The sequence below is a fragment of the Pinus tabuliformis genome, chromosome 8 (assembly GCF_031772625.1).
Source record: "Pinus tabuliformis cultivar Carrire ecotype Pingquan chromosome 8, CPIR1, whole genome shotgun sequence".
NCBI classification, from domain to species: Eukaryota; Viridiplantae; Streptophyta; class Pinopsida; order Pinales; family Pinaceae; genus Pinus; species Pinus tabuliformis.
The window spans coordinates 770,610,928-770,632,332 of NC_142294.1; the positions used below are offsets into that span (position 1 = coordinate 770,610,928).

The 21,405-nt window shown below is 43.4% G+C and overlaps 1 protein-coding gene across 1 annotated transcript in view; it reads right to left on the reverse strand.

The window, feature by feature from the left end:
• COQ3 (coenzyme Q 3) overlaps positions 1-21,405 on the reverse strand; it is a 292,698-nt gene that overhangs the window by 159,630 nt on the left and 111,663 nt on the right. Inside the window, exon 4 of the mRNA XM_089366879.1 lies at positions 8,226-8,303. Coding sequence (XP_089223005.1) covers positions 8,226-8,303 — 78 coding nt within the window. The remainder of the gene's footprint in view (positions 1-8,225; positions 8,304-21,405) is intronic.

A 21,405-nucleotide genomic window follows, 5' to 3' on the forward strand; every position in this document is an offset into this window, starting at 1 on the left:
CCAACCTCTCCACCAAATTTTGTGGCTATAGCACATCCGATGCTACCCCAAATCAACACATTGTCGATGCTAGAGCTTTTATCCCATACCACAACCTTTCCATCTATAAAAGCGACTCTATCTCCCTTATCTTCTAGACATGAAATAGAAAGTAAGTTCTTTTGCAAACCTGGCACGAACAGAATGTTATTGAGATGAATGTTTCCTCCATTTTCTAGCTCCAACGAAGTTGATCCAATTCCTCTTATAGGATAGCTCTTCTTATCACCAAGTTCAACAGAGTAGGAGGATTTTCCTCTTAATAAGATCTTTAGTTGTTTGTGCTCACCTATCATATGTCTTGATGCTCCACTATCGATTACCCAAATATTTTCATCCTCAAATGTACCTGTAAGTGCTGAGAATAACCCTTTGTCCTTTGTAGAAGTCTTGGTCATACTATTCTTGATGGATAATAGGAGATTCCACAATGCCTTGATACCTTGCTTGAGATGACTTGCCACCATAGAACATTGCTTCAATGATTTCTTCAAGGATGTAGTGATCTTCATCATGCCCTTAGCCAACCTTAGCTCTGATACCATGTTGAGAAATCTAAAGGGTTGCAACTAAGATGATTTCTCTTCAACTTGATAACTGCTTGTGATGTATTTTTAATTTTCTTGATTATTAGCTTCTTCTCTTATTATTATGTTGTTCTTATCATCAAACAACTACCAAAACAAGAAGATCAATAATACACAAGAACATAGGATGTAGGCTGCAAGCCAGGGCCAAAACCTCTCCACTTGAGAGAAAAAGCCACAAATCTCTTCTTTTATTATAGATTCTTCAAATGACAAGTTCCAAGACATCTAGACCAAGAACAATACCCTTCCAAGACCAACTCTGACCTTCTTGATGATATGCTTCCTCTTGTTGATTTTTGGTAGCATCGGATGTGATCTAGCCATGAAAATTAGTGGAGAGGCTAAGGCACATGAGATCTCCAAGACCCAAAAATCGTTTGGGGAAATTCTACCCGGATGGAAAGATATTAAAATAATTAATATTTTTAAGGAGACCCTAAGTCTAAACTTAAGAAAAATAAAATATTAATGTGTATTAATATAATATGGGTGAGAAAGTTCTAAATAACGAGGATCAAGCCTAGTCTAATCTTAGTCGTTGATTAGGGACTTAATCTCGGTCGTTGAATCGTCAACGGGAGAAGTATAAGAGGAGGCTTGAGGGTCAGTTGGAGACACACCAAATTGATCAAGAATTCGATTTTCTGGGGCAGGGTTTGCTGACAAATCGAATTAGTGCTCTGTTGCAGCGAGGGGCAGTTCGGCAGAAGGCCGAGAATACATATCAGAGAGGCAGAGAAAGTGTCGGAGAGACAGCGCAAAGCCTTGGAAGATTGACGCAGAGGTAGCTAGGACTAACACAGAGGCTGAGTGGGCCGGCGCAGAAGACACAGAAGGCCAAGAGGCTGATGCAAAGGCAGTAGAGGATGCACAGAGGCTAGCAGAGCTGACGCTGGGCCGAAGAGGCAACGCTGAGGGATTTTTGTGGGGCAGATTGGGAGAGAAGAGGCAAACACAAAGCAGAAAAGGGTGGCGCAGTCCCTGGAGGGTGACGCAATTCCAGAGAGAAGCTTGGATCAGCTTTTGTTGTCCAGCTAAGGCACTGTCGAAGTTGTTGTGGGATCAATCCTCCGGTTGCTGATCAGCCGGAATATCTGTCTCCGAGGAGAGGTACTTCTGCCAAGGAAATTCTCTGAAGGGTGAACCATTTCTGGCACCCTAGTTGTATTCAGAAACTGCATAATAATAAAACCCTCATATTTGTTGCACCGATTTTCCCACAATGGGTTTTTCCAAGTACGTTTTTCCAAAAATAACAGTGTCCCTTGTGTGATTGTCTCAGTTATTTCAATTGTTGATATGTATATGTGTTAAGGCTGCATTTGTGTTTATTTTGGTATTATATTTATAAATAACTTATTAATGGAAAGAACAAGTAGGAGATAATAAACCAGATAATGCAGTAGGTATTTCTAATGTGTCAGAATTAAAAATTTCAACATGGTATCAGGGCATTACAGGTCACAGGAGAACTGAATACGCCAGCAGGAGAAATCTGAAGAATTTGTAGTAGAAGTAGCTGTCCCGAGAGACAACGTTGTTCCATAGCAGAAGCAGCAAGAGAAGTGACGCAGAGCTTGCATCATCATTTCGAGCTAGGAGGACGGTTAGCGCAGAGGCAGAAGGGCAGATCAGACCTACGCAGTGCCCGGTCATCTTTCTCAGCCAGGAAGGATCGACGTTGTGGCGAGGAGGAGCAGATTCAGCGTTTGTCGGGATTGCGCAGAGCCTGAAGGGCTCATTTTCTTCAGTTGTCAGGGCTTGGGGAGTTGTGGGCAGATTGTGATTTGAAGAGCTGGTGGGACGTTGTTTCTGTCAAAGCAGAACAACGTCTAAGGAGATAGAGCCAAGGTAAAGGGAGTCACTACCTCAACAGATTTCTAGACAAGGAATCCAAATCTGAGTTGCAGTTGCAAGGAGGATTGAAGAGGAGCGGTTCGACGGTTGGCCAGAGGATTTCCAGAAGGGAAATCAGGACTTAGACTTCCAGGAGGGGAGTCGAGACTCAAAGGGAGTCCAGAAGAGGAGATGAAATGGCAGTGAACGGACTAAGGGATCAGGATAGATTGGACAGGGCTTCCAACTTTGTCATCTGGAAGGCCAGGATCCTGGCAGTCCTGGATCGACATCGCATCAAGGACTATGCCTTGAAAACCATGGCTATCCCAGTTGACCCAGCTGAGAACGAGAAGTATGAGGATGCAATGGCAAGAGTGAAGTGCATGATCCTAGACGAGGTCAAAGATCATGTCATACCACATATTACTGAGAAGAACACAACAAAGGAGATGTGGGACACCCTGACCACCTTATACCAAGGCTCTTCCATGCAGCGGAAGATGCTATTGGAGAATCAATCGCGGTCATATCAAATGCAGAAGGGTGAACAAATAGATCCATTCCTTCTCAAGTTGCAGGAGATTCGCGACCAACTTACTTCCGTGGGATCTACACCGGATCTAGAATTTATGGTCAGGACTGCCCTGAATGCAGTCTCCAAGGAATGGCAAACATTTGTCCAAAGTATTTTGGGCAGGGCTACTCTTCCCAGTTGGGAGGATATGTGGGCAGCGCTTCGCCAGGAAGAGATCAGGAGGATGACCAAGGCAGGGAGTAGTGGCAAGGGAGGTCGAATCAAGAAAGAGGAGGAGGAGGATGCGGCTCTAGCATCTACGGGACAGCAAGGGAAGAGGAAGAAGAAGGACATCTCCAAGGTTAAGTGCTTCCATTGTGGGGAGCTGGGACATTATGCATCCCAGTGTCCTAGGAAGAAAAACAAGGGAGAGGCTTCTGATTCAAAGGCAGCTCCAGCTAAGGCGGAGAAAGAGGTCGAGACTGATGACGATTGTGCCATGAGTGCTCATGCACCTCTAGAGAAGAGGTGGGGTGACATCAAGTTGTAGTCAAGAGGACTACATACTAGGGGCAGGATCCTTGAGGTGCCCAAACTCTTGGATCACATCCGGCTACGGGAGCCCTTAACGACAGTAGCATGATGACAGGTGTCAAGTGGAGCAAAGTGTAGTGGAGTAGCAAGGCAATGCTTGAGTGCAAAAATCTGAGGCAGCGCAGCAGAGGTTGCTGCAGTGCGATAGGCACAGAGGTGTTTACAGCAGCACAATGGCAGCAGAGGGAGTACGAGTTAGCAACAGAGGCAGCTTCAGCATCACGAGGCTTCCAGACTGACCGGGATGTCAGTATTTGGGGGAAGTCAGTTACTTACTTCTCGATAATTGAGTTGCAGTATAGCAGTTAGAAGTGGCAATGCTAGGGGCAGCATGGGCAGCATGTTGAGAGGGAGCTGCAGTACAGATGTAGAAGTGGCAGTGGCAGTGTCATGGGCAGCAGTGCAGGGGATGTGAGGCAATAGGCCAAGCATCAGCACAAGTACCGATGCGGAGGATCAGTGTGATGTTTTTGTAGTGAAGGATTACTAAAGCACATTCCTCACTAAGAGGAGTGTTGATTTTTGATAGCATCATATGTGCTCTAGCCATGAAAATTGGTGGAGAGGCTAAGGCATATGAGATCTCCAAGACCCAGAAATCGTTTGGGGAAATTCCACCGAGATGGAGAGATATTAAAATAATTAATATTTTTAATGAGACCCTAAATCTAAACTTAGGAAAATTAAAATATTAATGTGTATTAATATAATATGGGTGAGAAAGTTCTAAATAACGAGGATCAAGTCTAATCTAATCTTAGATGTTGATTAGGGACTTACTCTCGGCCGTTGAATCGTCAATAGGAAAAGTATAAGAGGAGGCTTGAGGGTCAGTTGGAGACACACCAAGTTGATCAAGAATTCGATTTTCTGGGGCAAGGTTTGCTGAGAAATCGAGTTAGTGATCTGTTGCAGCGAGGGGCAATTCAGCAGAAGGTCGAGAATACATATCAGAGAGGCAGAGAAAGTGTTGGAGACACAGTGCAGAGCCTTGGAAGGCTGACGCAGAGGAAGTCAGGACTGACGCAAAGGCTGAGTGGGCCAACACAGAAGACGCAGAGGTCCAAGAGGCTAACGTAGAGGCAGTAGAGGCTGCGCAGAGGCTAGCAGAGCTGACGCTAGGCCAAAGAGGCAGCGCTGAGGGATTTCCGTGGGGCAGACTAGGAGCTGAGAGGCAGACACGGAGCAGAAAAGGGTGACGCGGTCCCTGGAGGGTGACGCAGTTCCAGAGAGAAGCTTGGATCATCTTTCGCTGTCCAGCTAAGGAACTGTCGAAGTTGTTGTGGGATCAGTCATCCATTTGCTGATCAGCCGGAATATCTGTGTCTGAGGAGAGGTACTTCTGCCAAGGAAATTCTCTGAAGGGTGAGTCCTTTCTAGCACCTTAGTTGTATTCAGAAACTGCATAATAATAAAACACTCATATCTGTTGCACCAGTTTTCCCGCATTGGGTTTTTCGGATTTCCCGGGGACATTTGTCCAAAAATAATGGTGTTCCTTGTGTGATTGTCTTAGTTATTTCAGTTGTTGATCTGTATATGTGTTAAGGCTGCATTTGTGTTTATTTCAGTATTTATATTTATAAATAACTTGTTAATGGAAAGAACAAGTAGTTGATAATAAACCAGATAATGCAGTAGGGATTTCTAATGTGTCAGACTTAGAAATTTCAACACCTCTGTCCAAGTCAAACCCAGTCAAATCTCTTCCAGCTGCACAATTTCGACTGCGAGCTACAGAATTTCGATCTCCACTGCAGGTCTAAAATTTTTGGCCCTTGCAACAGTGATTGCTTCCACACGTGTGAGCAATTTCAAGGCTTCCAAGGCTTCTTTTGACCTTTGCTTGGGTTCTTCCTTCTATGGCTTGTAGGTCACCTAATAGACCCTCTTTCGTCCTACTTTCTGCAATTTCCTCAACTTTGACCTTGTAGCATCAAAACCCTAGCCTTCCTTCTTTGTACATGTGAGAGAGTGAGAGAGAAATAATCCAAAACCTTCATCCTTCGTCCTTCTTATTCGCTAGCCTTCTTCTACTTCTCCTTCTCTTAGATGATGAGAAGATGAGTGTCCATAGGATGTCAAGTTCCCTCCTATACATAGGCTTCCAAGGAGGACGACATGCCCTAATGAGGCTGACTTCTTAGCTGCCAGACCGACTTGGTCTTGGAGGGTATTTTGACACTTTTAAATACAAAAATAATTCTCTTTACACGTTACAATGTGCCCAATGGGGTCTTCTTCATATGACAATGACTCTTTTGACTTCTTTACCCTTGGATAAACCCTAGAAGCACTCAATAGGTGCTTGACCCCTAAATAAAAGACCTTGAGCATGAAACCCATGCTACGAAAATAACAATAATAAGTTTTTCTTTCTTTTTACAATATACAAGAATCAAAAGTACATTTTTCAACATGATGTAGCAATTTTATTACCCCTTTAAGATGAGTCACTTTATCGTTCATCAAGGTTGGGACATTTCCTTTTTGATGTAATGGAGCATCATGTGCTCAAGAATCGGGTGATGGCCATATGAGGTAGGTAGAGCTCATGCTAGGCTTTTGACCACATGCTAATTTTATGTCCCAACCATCTTTTGCATATTCATTTTTCTTTCTTTATTTTATTGTGGCCACGATATGTATTTTCCTTTTCTTTAGCTGCATCAACCTCCCAAAGCAAAATTTCTAGGTCCTGCTCAAGGTACGTGAACATATGAATGTCAAATCCCCAAGAACCAATGACAAGTTGTACTAGAAGAATGGATGTGAGATATGGGGCTTGTAATGTGGGATGTAAAGTGTTAAATATGTTACAGTGAAAATAGAACACACCATCTCAATCATGGCTTCCCAAGTAGTGCCCCTCCTAGAACCCAAAGGGCCTTAAGGGAGGTCCCACTGAGCTAGGGTCAAATATTAACCCCCTGGTAAGGTGAGAGAACAAAATTACAGTCAAGGTCTGTTAATCTTCTGGATCACCCCATTATCCATATTAAATGCCCAAAACAAACATGTATAAGCACCCAATTGCAAAATTATCAAAGTAACTTTTGAATAATAGTCCACCTTCATTCCTGTCAGATGGTGAGAGACACATGATTGATGAAAGTTGTGGAGGCGCATGGAATATCATTGTCTAATGGTGGTTGGCAAGGATTGTTGGTTGTCTGATTTATCGGCTAGCTATCAAATGTAGGAACAACTTACCTCCTTTGGGGTTACCCATTTTTGTGAGTAACAGATAGCATTGCAAGGATGGAAAAACACCTTTTAGCCCACATGCAACCTATAATATGAGGTACGCAACGTATAACATGAGGTATGCAACATAAAATAAATTCTGCCACCCTTTTAGCCATTCATATGGCCCCTTTAGAAAATGAATTTTGCTTAAAATGTCATCTTTTTGCCAAAATTTCAGCATGCCATGTCAAGTAGGTATGATGTTGATCATTTTCAGCCACGATTGAATTTTGTTCCCAAGATCCCTATGCATTGGTATACATCTATTGCCCTATACAATATGGAATGTTGTGAACTATGAAATTGCCATGTGGAGAAACGGAATTATATTGTACCATAGCCAAATGATGCATACAAACTCTATGACACATGACCATGTGGAAAAAGACATAGCTATGCTCAATGTGCTAGGCAAGCCCTACATAGTGTGATCACCCCTACAAAACCAATGGCTCCTGCAAATCATGTGTCCAAGTAGATCCATCGCAAGACCTCCAATCCTATCCAGAGCGAAAGGACTTGAAAGTCGAGACTAAAAGGACTTGAAAGTCGAGACTAAAAGGACTAGGCATGGCCAACCATAATAGGCCTAGGATACCATAATACATAGTTATCACATGGCCTACAAGGCTTTTGACTTGCATCACTTTGGACTCACAATGGTGTTGTCACGAAAAGTACTAGGGTACCTCCCCGGGAGGTAGCAATGCATTCAATCTAAAGGACAGTTGGCTACTATGATATTGTTGTTGCTATTGCGTCATTCAAGGTCATTAATCTGATTTCACATAAAGTAGTAGGTCTCTAGAGGTATCATGATCTAATTAGTACTTCTTGTAGGACATATGGGCTAGAACTTAAATTGGGAACAAAAAAAGTATTGTCATATAATATGTTTAAAACAACCACTTTCAAATGATCCTACAAGGGTAATGAAGTTCAAATGACATCTCACATTTAGTTCTTTCTACAAAACTTTCATTAAACATGTCTCCCACCTCAAAGACAAGTTTGAAAAATGATTCTCTTGAAAATTTGGGAGAATGCTTCCATTTTTAATTCTAGAGCACTGAGAAAAAGATTAAACTCTTTCATACACTTGACACCATGAATTCTTCTTTTGTGCTATGGGGCACAACTTAAAATAGCCAACTTGGTATCATATCACAGGGTATTGTATTCTTGACAATAAAACATTTTCCATATTCCCTATATATTCAATGAAAATAGTGGGGAGTGACATAAGATGAATGTTATTTTCACTTGAATCCAAATATACATATAAAACAAATGATGCACAAGAGAAACTAAAACAGGTACCTACTTACACACAATCCCCAAAGGTGAGAATATGCATGCACCACTAATCAAGAATAATACAGCTAATCAGAGATGCTCACCGCATGTAGTAAAGCAATGTTGATATTTTTCTCCACTGCGTCAATTCCAGTCACCCGTGCTCCCATTCTTGATAAAGGCTGTAGCAGATAACAAGTTAGAGAAGACGCTCCTAAAACTCTAAACAACATGTATGACAAACAAAACATCAGTCTCAAGAACTCACATCTGTTATGATTAATAATAATTTTAGAGCTTCAACCCAGCACTTTGATGATTCTGTGTTACCTTATTATAAGAAAGAAATTGATTTGTTTCTTATCCTTTCCCTTAAGTATGTGTTCAGATGTATTTTACATGATCCTTTTTACTAAATTGAACATATATTTTTATTAACCACCCAGATTCCCAAGTTCTACTTGCAGACAACTAACCTAGTCCAAGCATTATTACATCTATAACATAGACAAGTACAAATGGGCAACAAAAAATGCCCAAAAGCAGGAATTTATCATAGTTGAAAATGTAAAATACTTTACCCATGTTTTTCCTACGAGGAGATACCCAATTATGGCACATGTCAACCATAATCCAAGTTGTACAACGGCCTTTTAGAAAGCTAAAACCGGAAAGGTACTCTAGCACAGGTCTATCATTTATACATCTTGTAGATTAAGGCCAAGTTGTTCAAGATAACCCTGGACTCTATGGAAACCTTTAGATGGTGAAACAAGCCAAAAACACTATCTTTAAAGAGTAAACAATATTATAAACTACTAGAGCAGGTCTGCACTAACACTGAGGACATGAATTATGGAGATCCATAAATTGGTAGAAAAATACAGAGTACAAGTTGTAGATAGCAATGAGTTAGCCTGCACCCCTATTTACATTTGGTACCACATGCCCTTATATGCTCACTGCAAATATGCGTGGATCTTAGCAATCTAATCTACAAGGAAATGACTTATTTCACTTTAGAAATGAACAATGTGATAAATACTATCTTCAAAGCACAAGCACGCTCCTACACTGGATCTGTTCCAAACCTGAGGATACGCGTTTGCAAAAAATTGTTTTATAGTTAAAAAATACACATTACAAGTTGCATTGCAATGAGGTACCGTGTGCAACAATTTACACTTTGTACCAAAACATCTATGAGTCATAATCACCATTCTCCAAGGAAGTAACCCATTTGTCTTTGCAACATGTCAGAAGGTCGTTTGACCCATTTACCAATGTCTGTTAACCCCAATTGAAAATTGACTTCCCTAACTGAGCTAAATACTTGCTTATCTTCCCCCCTCGATTATTTTGTGATGATTAAAATTTCGTCAGAATGGTACATAGCTTCTTGGTTTTCTTCCAGTATAGGCCTAGATTTTCTTGATCTACTCCTTCTCATGGCCTCTAACACTGCTCACACTAATGATTTCCCATTGGAAATTATTGTACATGACAAATCCCTCCACCGTTGTAAAGCAAATCAATGCCAATAAGCTATTCCTGATCTTGTTTTTCATTGTGGCCAAGTATGCCATATTTTTTATAAGATAGACATAATGTGACCCAACATATGGTTAGTGTCTGTAATATCCCAAACAGGATATTTGGCTGATTTTGCAGAAATCTAACTCAACCAAAATTTCTCCATAAAATTATCATTCAATTTACAGAAGATTACCATGTAAAATATAACAAATAGAGTGCATGCAATTCAACAATAGGATGAGCAGAAATAAACTCAGCTTTTATTATAATGAAAAATTGGGGTTTACATGCTGATACAACAAAATCACTGAAATGGGAAACTGGCCTCAAGAAATCTGCTCCAATGTTGTGCTAGCCTCCAAAACTGAACTGAAATGCCACAGCGAAGCTCTCTTGTGAATTCTGGATGAATTCACCAAGGGGAGATGGGTACTCGCCCAATCTCACTAAATCACCCAAGGGTTTTTGTTGTAGGGCTACCAATGAAGTAGAGAATCGGGTTCTCAACCTCTCATACAAGAAGAAAAATCAAATTCAAGATGTCCTCTAACGCCCTCCTCCCCCTCTTTTTATAAATCTGATGGACCCCTCTAAAACTTCCTATTTTATTATTATTTTAATCATTGAGCACGTTTCCCTCTTTTTATATCAATTAAAATATCATTTTAATGTGGGAAAATGGTAAATTGGCCACCATGTCTTATTAGGCCACTGAAACTCACTTTCTAACCATCCCATCCTATAGATCTTCTCGTTTCGGTTCCAACAATCTATTACACTAAGGTGTTATGTCAAGTACTCATCCCGGAATGCCACTTTAAGCGTAATTAATTGAGTCAGGCCCATTAATAACTATGTTTTTTGAAAGTTGTCGGAATGCCACCGAACGAAAGGCAAACTGTGCAGATGATGGAATATGTCAAGTGAATGCCATCGGACCTCACAAGAACACCTCAAAACCCCTCCAAAATCCCTTGGGCCCGCTAATAGAGTAAACCAGCGTTTCTGACCTAGTTGCCTCCAACACTAGAAGTCCATCCTGACCACATCCTAAGGGAAACCAAAAAAAGGAACATGACAAATCCTCCCACCCCAAGATTGCTTGCCCTCAAGCAATCCATATCTGTCGACCAATCTGGCAGTCTAGTGCAACTGAGAATCAATACTTAGATTGCATACAAACCATTGGGTGATACCATACCTCTGTGCCACCCAAACAAGAACGGATCCCTTAATGCCCGGATCCCAGACTAACTCTACCTCGTCCTACCATCAACAGATCCTCATGGATCCCAATGCCACCATGGCCAATCATCAGCACCCCTATCCCATGGCTCTAGTTGTGCTTTGTCTCCAGCTATAGTGTTGATTTAGGGTAGCATTGAATGTGCTCTAGCCATGAAAATTGGTGGAGAGGCTAAAGCACATGAGATCTCCAAGACCCAGAAATGGTTTGGGCAGATTCTAACCGGTTTGGGGGATATAAAATACTTAATATTTTTAATGGAGTTCCTAAGTCTAAACTTAGGAAAAATAAAATTTTAATGGGTATTAATATAAAACTGGGTTAGAATGTTCCAAAAGTCATGGATAAAGCCAAATCTAATCTTAGTCGTTGATTAGAGATTTAATCTCGGTCGTTGATGGACCAACAAGAAAAGTATAAGAGGAGGCTTGAGGATCAGTTGGAGCATACACCAGAGTGATCAGTCATTCAATTTTCTAGAGCGAAGTTTGCTAAGAGAAATCAAATCAATGATCAGCAGCAAGGGGCAGTGAATACATAGCAGAGAGGCAGAGTTAGTACCAGAGAGACAGCGCAGAGCCCGGAGAGATTGACGCAGAGGCAGCTGGGTGCTATGCAAAGGCAGTGAGGAGTTGCGCAGAGCCAGGAGAGGCCAGCGTGTGTGACGCAGAGGGTCTAAGGGCTGACGCAGAGGCTTCAGAAGCTGCGCAGAGGCTAGCAGAGCTAACGCCGGGCCAAGAGGCAGCGCTGGTAGGATTTCGTGGGACAGACTGGGAGCCGGTGAACCGGGTAGGGTAACGCAGTCCCTATCAGAGTGACGCAGAGCATTGGAAGCTTCAATTGTTGCTCTGGGCTCATCCATCCGGTGATTAATCAACCGGAATATCTATCTCTAAGGAGAGGTACTACTGTCGAGGGCATTCTCTGTTGGGTGAGCCATTTCTGGCACCCTATTTGTATTCTGAAAACTGCATAATAATAAAACCCTCTGAATAGCTACACAAGTTTCCCGCATTGGGTTTTTCCGAGGACATTGGTCCAAAAATAACGGTGTCACTTGTGTGCTTGTTTTCTTTCAGTTGATGATCTGTAAATGTTGATATTGTACTTGTGTTTATTTTCAGTATTTACATGGTAAATAACTTGTTAAGTAATTAAACAAGTAGGAAGAAATAAACCAGATAGTACAAGAAGAATTTCTAACAGGTTAAACTTACAAATTCCAACATGGTATCGAAGCGTGGTTGCAAATCACAGGATAACTGAGGGCATCAGCTGAGCAGAGCATTTGTAGCAGATTCAATTGTCCTGAGTGACAGAGCTGATCCTTGCAGAAGGCGACAAAGGAAGGAGTGACGCAGAGGGACTGCGTCATCATTCTGGGCCAGAGAAAGGCAGCGCAGAGGCTAAGGGAGGCAGAATCAGGCTCACGCAGAGCCACGCAGAGGCCAAGAGGGCTGACACAGTTGGTTGGGGGAGAAAATTTGTCGGTGTCGGGATTGCGCAGAGCCAAGTGGCTTAATCCTTCAGTTGTTGGGGCATAGGAGGCTGTGGGTAATTTGCGGAGTGAAACTGGTAGGGTATTGTGGTCAGAACAATACCTAACAAGGCAAGACCAAAGAGGAGGGAGTTGTTGTCGAGGCAGATTTCTAGCCAAGGAATCCGGATCAATGGTGCAGTTGCACAGACGATCGAAGTGGAGCAACTCGACATTAGCGGAGGGATTTCCAGAAGGGAAATCGAGACTCAGAGGGAGTCGAACCGAGAACTTCCAGATGGGAAGTTGAAAGACTCAGCAGGAGTCAAACAAAGGACTTCCAGGAGGGAAGTAGAGAGACTCGGAGGATTCGAAAGAAGAGCAGCGAGATGGCCATGAATGGGCTGAGAGATCAGGATAGGCTGGACGGAGCATCCAACTTTGTGGTTGATCTGGAATTTATCCAGGACAAAGAATTAAAGGTATTACAGACTCATGTGCATGGATGTGCCTATGTTACTTTATGCAATGGATCGATAAGATTGCTAGAATACATAGACACTGAGGCAGTTAGAGAAAACATAACAGTCAAACATGTAAACACAACAAGTTTAATAAGGAGTTCACCCAATGCTCTTGGGCTACGTCTCCTGGTCCAGCCTTCAGTGGTGGCCTCTCTATTATGTTTTCAAGCAGAGTTTTTACAACAGTGAGCTCAATTCGAGTCTCACTAAACAGATAAAAGTCAGTAGGAATGGAGTGCACAGACTCTCCTTACTGAAACTCGACCTCTGATGGTCACAGTAGTATGACAGGCCTATGCCGAGGAGTTTGCTTGAACCTCTCAAGCCTTCTATGGAGTACACAGACTCTCTGACTCTCTCTGGCTTTGTCTGGCTCGATGCTGCCTTCAGGTCAGCTCGGCTTCTACTCTCTGTTCTCTGCTCTTAGCTTTCTACGTCTAGCTAACTCTTGTCACTACCTCTCTCTCTCTGTCTGCTCTCTCTCTGTATGTTCGTAGCTTTAAAGCCAGTCTGTTCTTTGACTGTTCGTTTCCGCTTCCCGGCCTTCTGGTTTCCCTGCCTCTGTCCGTTCGAATTCCTCTACTCTGCGTCATCATCACTGGGTAACGCCTTGCAGGGAGGTGGCCACCTGTTTCCTAACAAACTGGGTGTCAGATTCCTTGAATCATATTTGAATGGCCGTTAATTCCGTTTGCTTCAAGATCGCCCACGAAACACGAATCGTTTGCCAACTCATCGTCCACGTCGGACTTCAAATCCCCTATAATCTTGCTTTTTGACTTGTCAAATCCGGTCATTTATCGAGACGCGCCTCCGCCGTTGATCTGGGCCCCCCAGATCCTACGGTCGTCGTTTGTATCGGGCGGGCAAGTTGCATGACGTTTACCCGTCCGATGCGGGTAGTTTTCTCTCTCATCCACCGAACGCGTGTCGCTCGATGTGTGGCATCGGGCGGGACTCAGTCAAAACTGCTTATCGCCTCGAGGCCTTCTGATATCCTGTCGGTTTGTGGAATCCCACACTATGGAACCGAATGCATTACTTTTCTGCATTTCATAGCGTTTTCGGGTTCGGGCGCTTCGGGGCTTTCCTTCACTGAGGGGGAGAAACCACCCCCATTTCTTGATTTGGCCTCCGGTTTTGCCAATTTGCGCCAACGCGCGTTACCATGGGCCAACGGTCTGCGCACTCGACCGAGGGTCCTCGTTGCTCCGCTCTGGCCACAACTACAACTGTTACGAGGATTCCTTCTGATAGCTTGATTTTTCTAAGACTTGAATCTTTTGGCATAATTTGAAACAGTCATGAAAACTTAGAGAGTGTTTAGGATCCAATTCGGATCAGTGGTCTGGAAGGCCAGGATCTTGTCCATTCTAGACAGACATCGCCTCAAGGGCTTTGTCACAAGAGTGATAGCTGTCCTAGTTGACCCGGTAGCTAATGAAAGGTACGAGGAGGCAATGGCAAAGGCTAAGTGCATCATCCTTGATGGGGTCAAGGATCATGTGGTACCACATATTGCCGAGAAGGAAACGGCAAAGGAGATGTGGGATGCCTTAAAGACATTGTACCAGGCTCCAGCATACTTCTGTGTAGAGGAAGATGCTCCTAGAGAATCAGCTAAGGGCATACCAGATGCAGAAAGGAGAGGAGATAGATGTCTTCCTCGGTTGCTTGAAGGAGATCTGTGACCAGCTTACTTCCATAGGGGCCACGCCGGATGAAGAATTAATGGTGAGGACCGCACTAAGCGCAGTTTCCGAGGATTGGGAAGTATTTGTCCAGAGCATATTGGGCAAGACAAGTCTTCCAGATTGGGAAGAACTGCGAGCGGCGCTTCGGCAAGAAGAGATCAAATGACTGACCAAGGCGCGGAGTAGCGGAAAAGGGGTCAGAATCAAGGAGGAGGAAGAAGAGGATGCAGCTCTAGCATTTGCGGGGAAGCAAGAGAAGAGGAAGAAGAAGGACCTCTCCAAGGTCAAGTGCTTCCATTGTGGGGAACTGGGTCATTTTGCGAACCAATGTCCTAGGAAGAAGAGCAAGGGAGAGGCTTCAGACTTGAAGGCAGTGTCTGCAAAGGCAGAGAAAGAAGTCGAGGAAGAGGACGATTGTGCCATGAGTGCTCATGTGCCACTTGAGAAGAAGTGGGGAGACAACGAGTTGTAGACAGACTACAGGCGATGAGGGGTAGGATCCTTGAGGTACATAACCTCTTGGATTATACCTTGCTACGGGGGCCCCGAAGAGGAGTAACAGGACTGGTAGATGTCGATAGAGACGGATGCAGATGGAGCGGCAGAGAGTGCTATAGTGCAGGAGTCCCGGGACAATGCGAGGCTAGCAGGATGCAACAGTGTAAGAGGCACGGGAATGTTGCACCAGTGCAGGATGGCACAAAGAGTTGTGCAATGATGTGAGATGCAGGGAGTTGTTCCAGCAGCACAGAGGTCAGTAAAAGGAGCACTTGTTAGCGGCAAAGGGAGCTTCAGCATCGGGAGTGTCTCTGTTGAAGTTTCTAAGTTTACTTAATTTAGAAACCCTTCATGCACCTTTTCTGATTTATTCCTACCTACTTGTTAATTTTTCTTTAACAAGTTATTTACAAAGTAAATACTGAAAATAAACACCAGTGCATGCTCAACATATTACAGATCAACAACTAAAAGAAACAAGAACAAACACACCAAATGACACCATTATTTTTGAACCAATGTCCCCGGAAAAACCCAATGCGGGAAAACTGGTGCAACTATCTAAGGGTTTTCTTATTAAGCAATATCAGAGTACAATCTGGGTGCCGTAACTGGCCTACCCAACAGAGAATTTCCTTAGCAGCTATACCTCACAGTTTGAGAGAAATCTCCTGGCTGAAACCCCGGAAAACCCTTCCGGCAGCTCCTCAGCACAAAACTGCTCCTGCAACCCCAACGTCTGCCCAATCTGGACTGCGTTAGCCCCTCTCTGTCTCACGTTGGCCCTGCGTCAGCCTTTCTTGGCCTGTGTCAGCCCCAGGAGGCCTTGCGTCAGCTCTGGGAGCCTCTGCGTCAGCGACGCTGGCCCATCTGGTGCTCTGCGCAGCGCTTGGCTGCCTCTGAGTGGCCCTACGTGAGCCCTTGTTGGCTCTGCGTCACTCTCCTTGGCTGCTGCGCTGCTCTCTCGGCACAATCTCTGCCTTCTCTGTTCCTCTGTACTCAATGCCCCTCAGCTGCTCTCCCGATCACTGACTCTATCTCTCTTTGCAAACCCCGCTCTAGAGAATAGAATGACTGATCATTTGGTGTAATCTCCAAGTGACCCTCAAGCCTCCTCTTATACTTTTCCTGTTCACGTCTCAACGGCCGAGATTAAGTCCGTAATCAACAGCGAAGATTAGATCTGGCTTGATCCATGTCTTTTGGACCACTCTAACACAGATTCATATTAATACACATTAATATTTTATTTTCCCTAAGTTTAGACTTAGGGACTCCATTAAAAATATTAATTATTTTAATATCTCCTAATCTGTTTAGAATCTGCCCAAACCCTTTCTAGGTATTGGAGATCTCATGTGCCCCAACCTCTCCACCAAAATTTGTGGCTAGAGCACATTCAATGCTACCCCAAATCAACAGTCTCTAGCTTGACAAGGATGTCAGAGTTGGGTGGATCAGTTACTTCTCTGTAACTGAGTTGCAGTGCAGTAGTTAGCAGTGGCAGTGCTATAGGCAGCACGATGCAGCGTGATGAGAGGGGGATGCAGTGCTGGGAGAATGGACCAGCAGCAGCACAGATGCAAAGGGAGCAGTCGTACGGATGCAGCAGTGGCAGTGGCAGGGCCATGGGCAGCAATACAAGATGCAGCAGTGCAGAGGATGTTGGGCAGGGAGGCCTAGCATCAGCACAGAGACTGGTGCTGGATAATCAGGGTGATACTCAGTGTGGAGTATTACTAGAGCATAGTACTCGCTAAGAGTGAGTGTTGAATTGGGGTAGCATCAGATGTGCTCTAGCCATGAAAATTGGTGGAGAGGCTAAAGCACATGAGATCTCCAAGACCCAAAAATGGTTTGGGCAGATTCTATCCAGTTTGGGAGATATTAAAATAATTAATATTTTTAATGGAGTTCCTAAGTCTAAACTTAGGAAAAATAAAATATTAATGGGTATTAATATAAAACTGGGTTAGAATGTTCCAAAAGTCATGGATCAAGCCAAATCTAATCTTAGCCGTTGATTAGAGATTTAATCTCGGTCGTTGATGGACCAACGAGAAAAGTATAAGAGGAGGCTTGAGGGTCAATTGGAGAATACACCAGAGTGATCAGTCATTCGATTTTCTAGAGCGGGGTTTGCTAAGAGAAATCGAATCAGTGATCAACAGCGAGGGGCAGTGAATACATAGTAGAGAGGCAGAGTTAGTACCAGAGAGACAGCGCAGAGCCCGGAGAGGTTGACGCAGAGGCAACTGGGTGCTACGCAGAGGCAGCTAGGAGCTGCGCAGAGCCAGGAGAGGCCAACGTGTGTGATGCAGAGGGTCTAAGGGCTAACACAGAGGCTTCAGAAGTTGCACAGAGGCTAGCAGAGCTGACGCGAGGCCAAGAGGCAGTGCTGGGAGGATTTCGTGGGACAGACTGGGAGCTGGTGAGCCGGGTAGGGTGACGCAGTCCCTATCAGAGTGACGCAGAGCAGTGGAAGCTTCAATTGTTGCTCTGGGCTCGTTCATCCGATGATTAATCAGCCGGAATATCTCTCTCCGAGGAGAGGTACCACTGCCGAGGGCATTCTCTATTGGGTGAGCCATTTCTGGCACCCTAGTTGTATTTTGAATATTGCACAATAATAAAACCCTCTGAATAGTTGCATCGGTTTTCCCTCATTGGGTTTTTCCGGGGACATTGGTCCAAAAATAACGATGTCACTTGTGTGCTTGTTTTCTTTCAATTGATGATCTGTAAATGTTGATATCATACTCGTGTTTATTTTCAGTATTTACATGGTAAATAACTTGTTAAGTAATTAAACAAGTAGGAAGAAATAAACCAAATAGTACAGGAAGAATTTCTAACGGGTTAAACTTAGAATTTCCAACATATAGCTGCTACTCCCTCAATAGAGTACCAACTGATTACCTCCCTCCAGTCTAACCCCTGACTCAATCCAATGCCATTCCCACTCTCTTGATGTTGGGATGGAATGATGAAGAGTTATCGACTTGTATCCCACTACCAACTGGGTCCCCGCTCTACTACACCCCTGACTGAGAATATCACACCATCAATAAAATACCAACTCATGATCTCTTGCCAATCTAATGTACGGACGCTTGTATAAGGAATAAGTCTAATAAGTTGATACTGGTCCATGCTCAACCCCTGATGCTTTGCCCGGTCAATCAACAAAATGTGTCCAAGAAATCTTGCCCCTCTCTCTCTAATGGGCAGAAGTGAACAAGTCGTGTTGCGAGCCTTGTCTATGTACTCCTGCAGAGCGTTGTTGTCTGAAAATACTACAACTTTGGTGGCTTCCACTGCATCTATTTGCACCTCATCAATGGGTAGGCCCAAAGATGGATGCACCACCATCTCCAAAAGATCCTCCCTCATCTGACCAAAAACTCCATGCTCCTCCAGTCTACCAACCTCCTCCCAAACTATCCCGTCAAACTCCTGCACCTCTCAATGACAAGAGTCTGCAAATACTGCCACCCTGCTGGCTAGCTGTATATCTACTTGCTCCTCATCAATGGTTGGCCCCCAAGGATGCCTACTCATCCTCCTTTGTCATGGGCTCAACATGAGCCTCCAACTGGTTCTCCAAGAATGGCTCCTCATGCCGACTGTGCACATCAACCTCCTCAATTGCCCCATGCTCCTCTATGTGCTCTCCATGTTGAATCATCAGTCGCTCATCTAGTAAGTCTGTCCCTCAGACAATCTACTGCTCATCATACTCCTCCATCTCACATGGATGCATATCCTGGTTGTTGTCATCAACTCCCCATGACTGCTCATGCTCCTCAAAGGTATCCTCATAAGAACCCATGGACTCAACCATAGAAGAAGAATCCTCATCCTGAAGGTCAAAAGGAATCTCTTATTGATCTACCCCTGTCATCTCCTCAGTGTCACTCAAGCATGAGTGGTCAAGTCCCCAAGGTTCCTTGCAGATGAAGCAAAGACCCTTCCTCCTCAACTCATTCCTGTTGCATGGTTGGTCATCACCAATCCTCTACAACTCCACCTGGGTCAATCCTCTCCTGAACAGGCTAATATTCTGCTTAACCAACCCTTCGGCTAGTTTGTAAGCAACAGGTGGGACCAATTGTTCTCTCCTCCAAATGGCCAACAATCTAGACTGTAACCTCCTACAGATGGCATCATAGCCTCCCATACATGAGGACAAAATGGACTGCATGTGTGTTATGACTGCCAGGATGATGTTTCCTAATGTTGAAGAAGCATTGGAACATTTGCAGGATCAAGTCGTCACACCCCAACTCAAACATGAGGTCATAAGATCTAACCAAGGCCATGACTTCTAGAATATCTAGCCTCTTCCTGAAGGTAGGGCACCAGTTGTTGTCCAAATCCTAAAAGGTCTCCACTATCAATCTAAAGATTCTCCTCATTATGTCATCACTGTAAGGAGGCATAGGTGCGGTCAACATCATGATACTACTGAGACAAGAGGCAACTGGAAGTTTGACTCCTACACAAGGATGCTCCAAAAATTTGTGTTGTATGCGAGAAAACATGGTTGGTTTTAGAGCCCAAATCAAACTCTTCCCATCTGATTGATGCACCTTGGAGAGGAGTGAAGCAAGTTCTTCTAGTTTGAGAAGGGCTTTTGTTGTAACCCCCATGAATCTCAAATTTGTCCCAAGTGTAAAGATTTTGTTTCCCATCTCTTGTTCTCTTTGTGGTTTCTCTTGTTGTAGCATAGAAAGTATTCCCTTGGAAAGGGTTTTGTTGATTGTTGTTGCTAGTTTACTAAGGGAATTGATGAAAGTTTCACCCATGTTTTAGTTCAATCAAGTCAAGTACATCAAGTTGTTTTAATTAACATCCTCCCAACTTATAACACAACCATACAATGATGAGGGATAATCATGGCAACTCAAGACTCTGACTCATACAAGACTTTGATTAACATATTACACTAATTACATGACCAATGCAAATCTCCTAGTTGTATATAATGAGTTTTGTCCTTTCGCCCCAAACATAGCAGCAGACTTGACTCATAAACATCTCACATTGTTCTCAATCACACTCAAGAACTTTACAAATTCTAACACAACCTCAAATTTGTCTAGCATAAATGATAGTGACCTCTACTAACCATTACAATAGCAATATTTGACTCAACACATAGCAGAGGATAATTACTAACCTTTCCTAATAGCAAAATACCTTGTCTATAGCCACGCAACAAATACCAACAACATAAATTTTCATTCAGCCAATGCATACTCTAGACTAACTTCATCAACCCAACCCTGATTCAACTGCATAAAGTATCTATGCAATGTCTCTATTCTGCCCTCACAAGACTACAAGACAATATTACAGTGTCATACATCAACAATACACTCGTACCACTTCAACAAGAGTGTCTACAAGACTCATGGACACCAAACCCTGACTGCAACTTATATCAAACCTACACACTAAGGCTTATGCTCATGAAACCCCGGTAATAAGACCAACACATTACAGGTTCTTCATATAGTGGCATTGAATTACTCAATCATCAACCTTGCAGTGACAACTTCTATCAGCAAATTCTCTGTCATGTGATTATGCAAACACACAACAATTGAATTCACAGGCATCTTAGCATCGTAAAATCTCTTAACATGGTTCAACATTCAGCATGTTATACACCAACACAAGATTCATGGAGCCATACGATTAGCCACACTATAATGACAATATAGCGCTCAATGCATTGTCTTTCAAAATATAAGGCAGCTATAGTAATATTCAACAGAGTAACAAGACATTATTACCCGCAACACCGCAACGTTAATTTGCCCCCTTGTGATTTGTCCAAATTCGTTGGGTAGCATTTCCTCCACGCAATCTGTCCACAGACGACTCAAAAAAATTCAGCTCCAATAAATGGCAACCCAATCCACATGTTCATGTATGTCCTTAGCCAATCATTTAGCCCTAGAGCCCACACATTCTCCTTTATGTCGATACCACTGTGAATATGTCAAAGCAAGTCGCCAGCATTTGATTCGATGGCTACTCAGCTTGCTGCAATAACTTCACATGACGTTGTGATGCTTTGATTGTTAATACTTGCGGCCTTTCAAATGATTGGATCGACCCAATCACCACTTCCAGTTTGCAAGACCTCAGTTCAACACTTCAATCGGAACTTCTGCACGAGCAAAAAGACTTTGGATCAATCAATCAAACACTATCATAGCTACAAGAATATGTTGATCTCTCCATTGATAATCCATTCATATGCACAGCACTCCCAACGCTTTGACTCTTTGCATACAA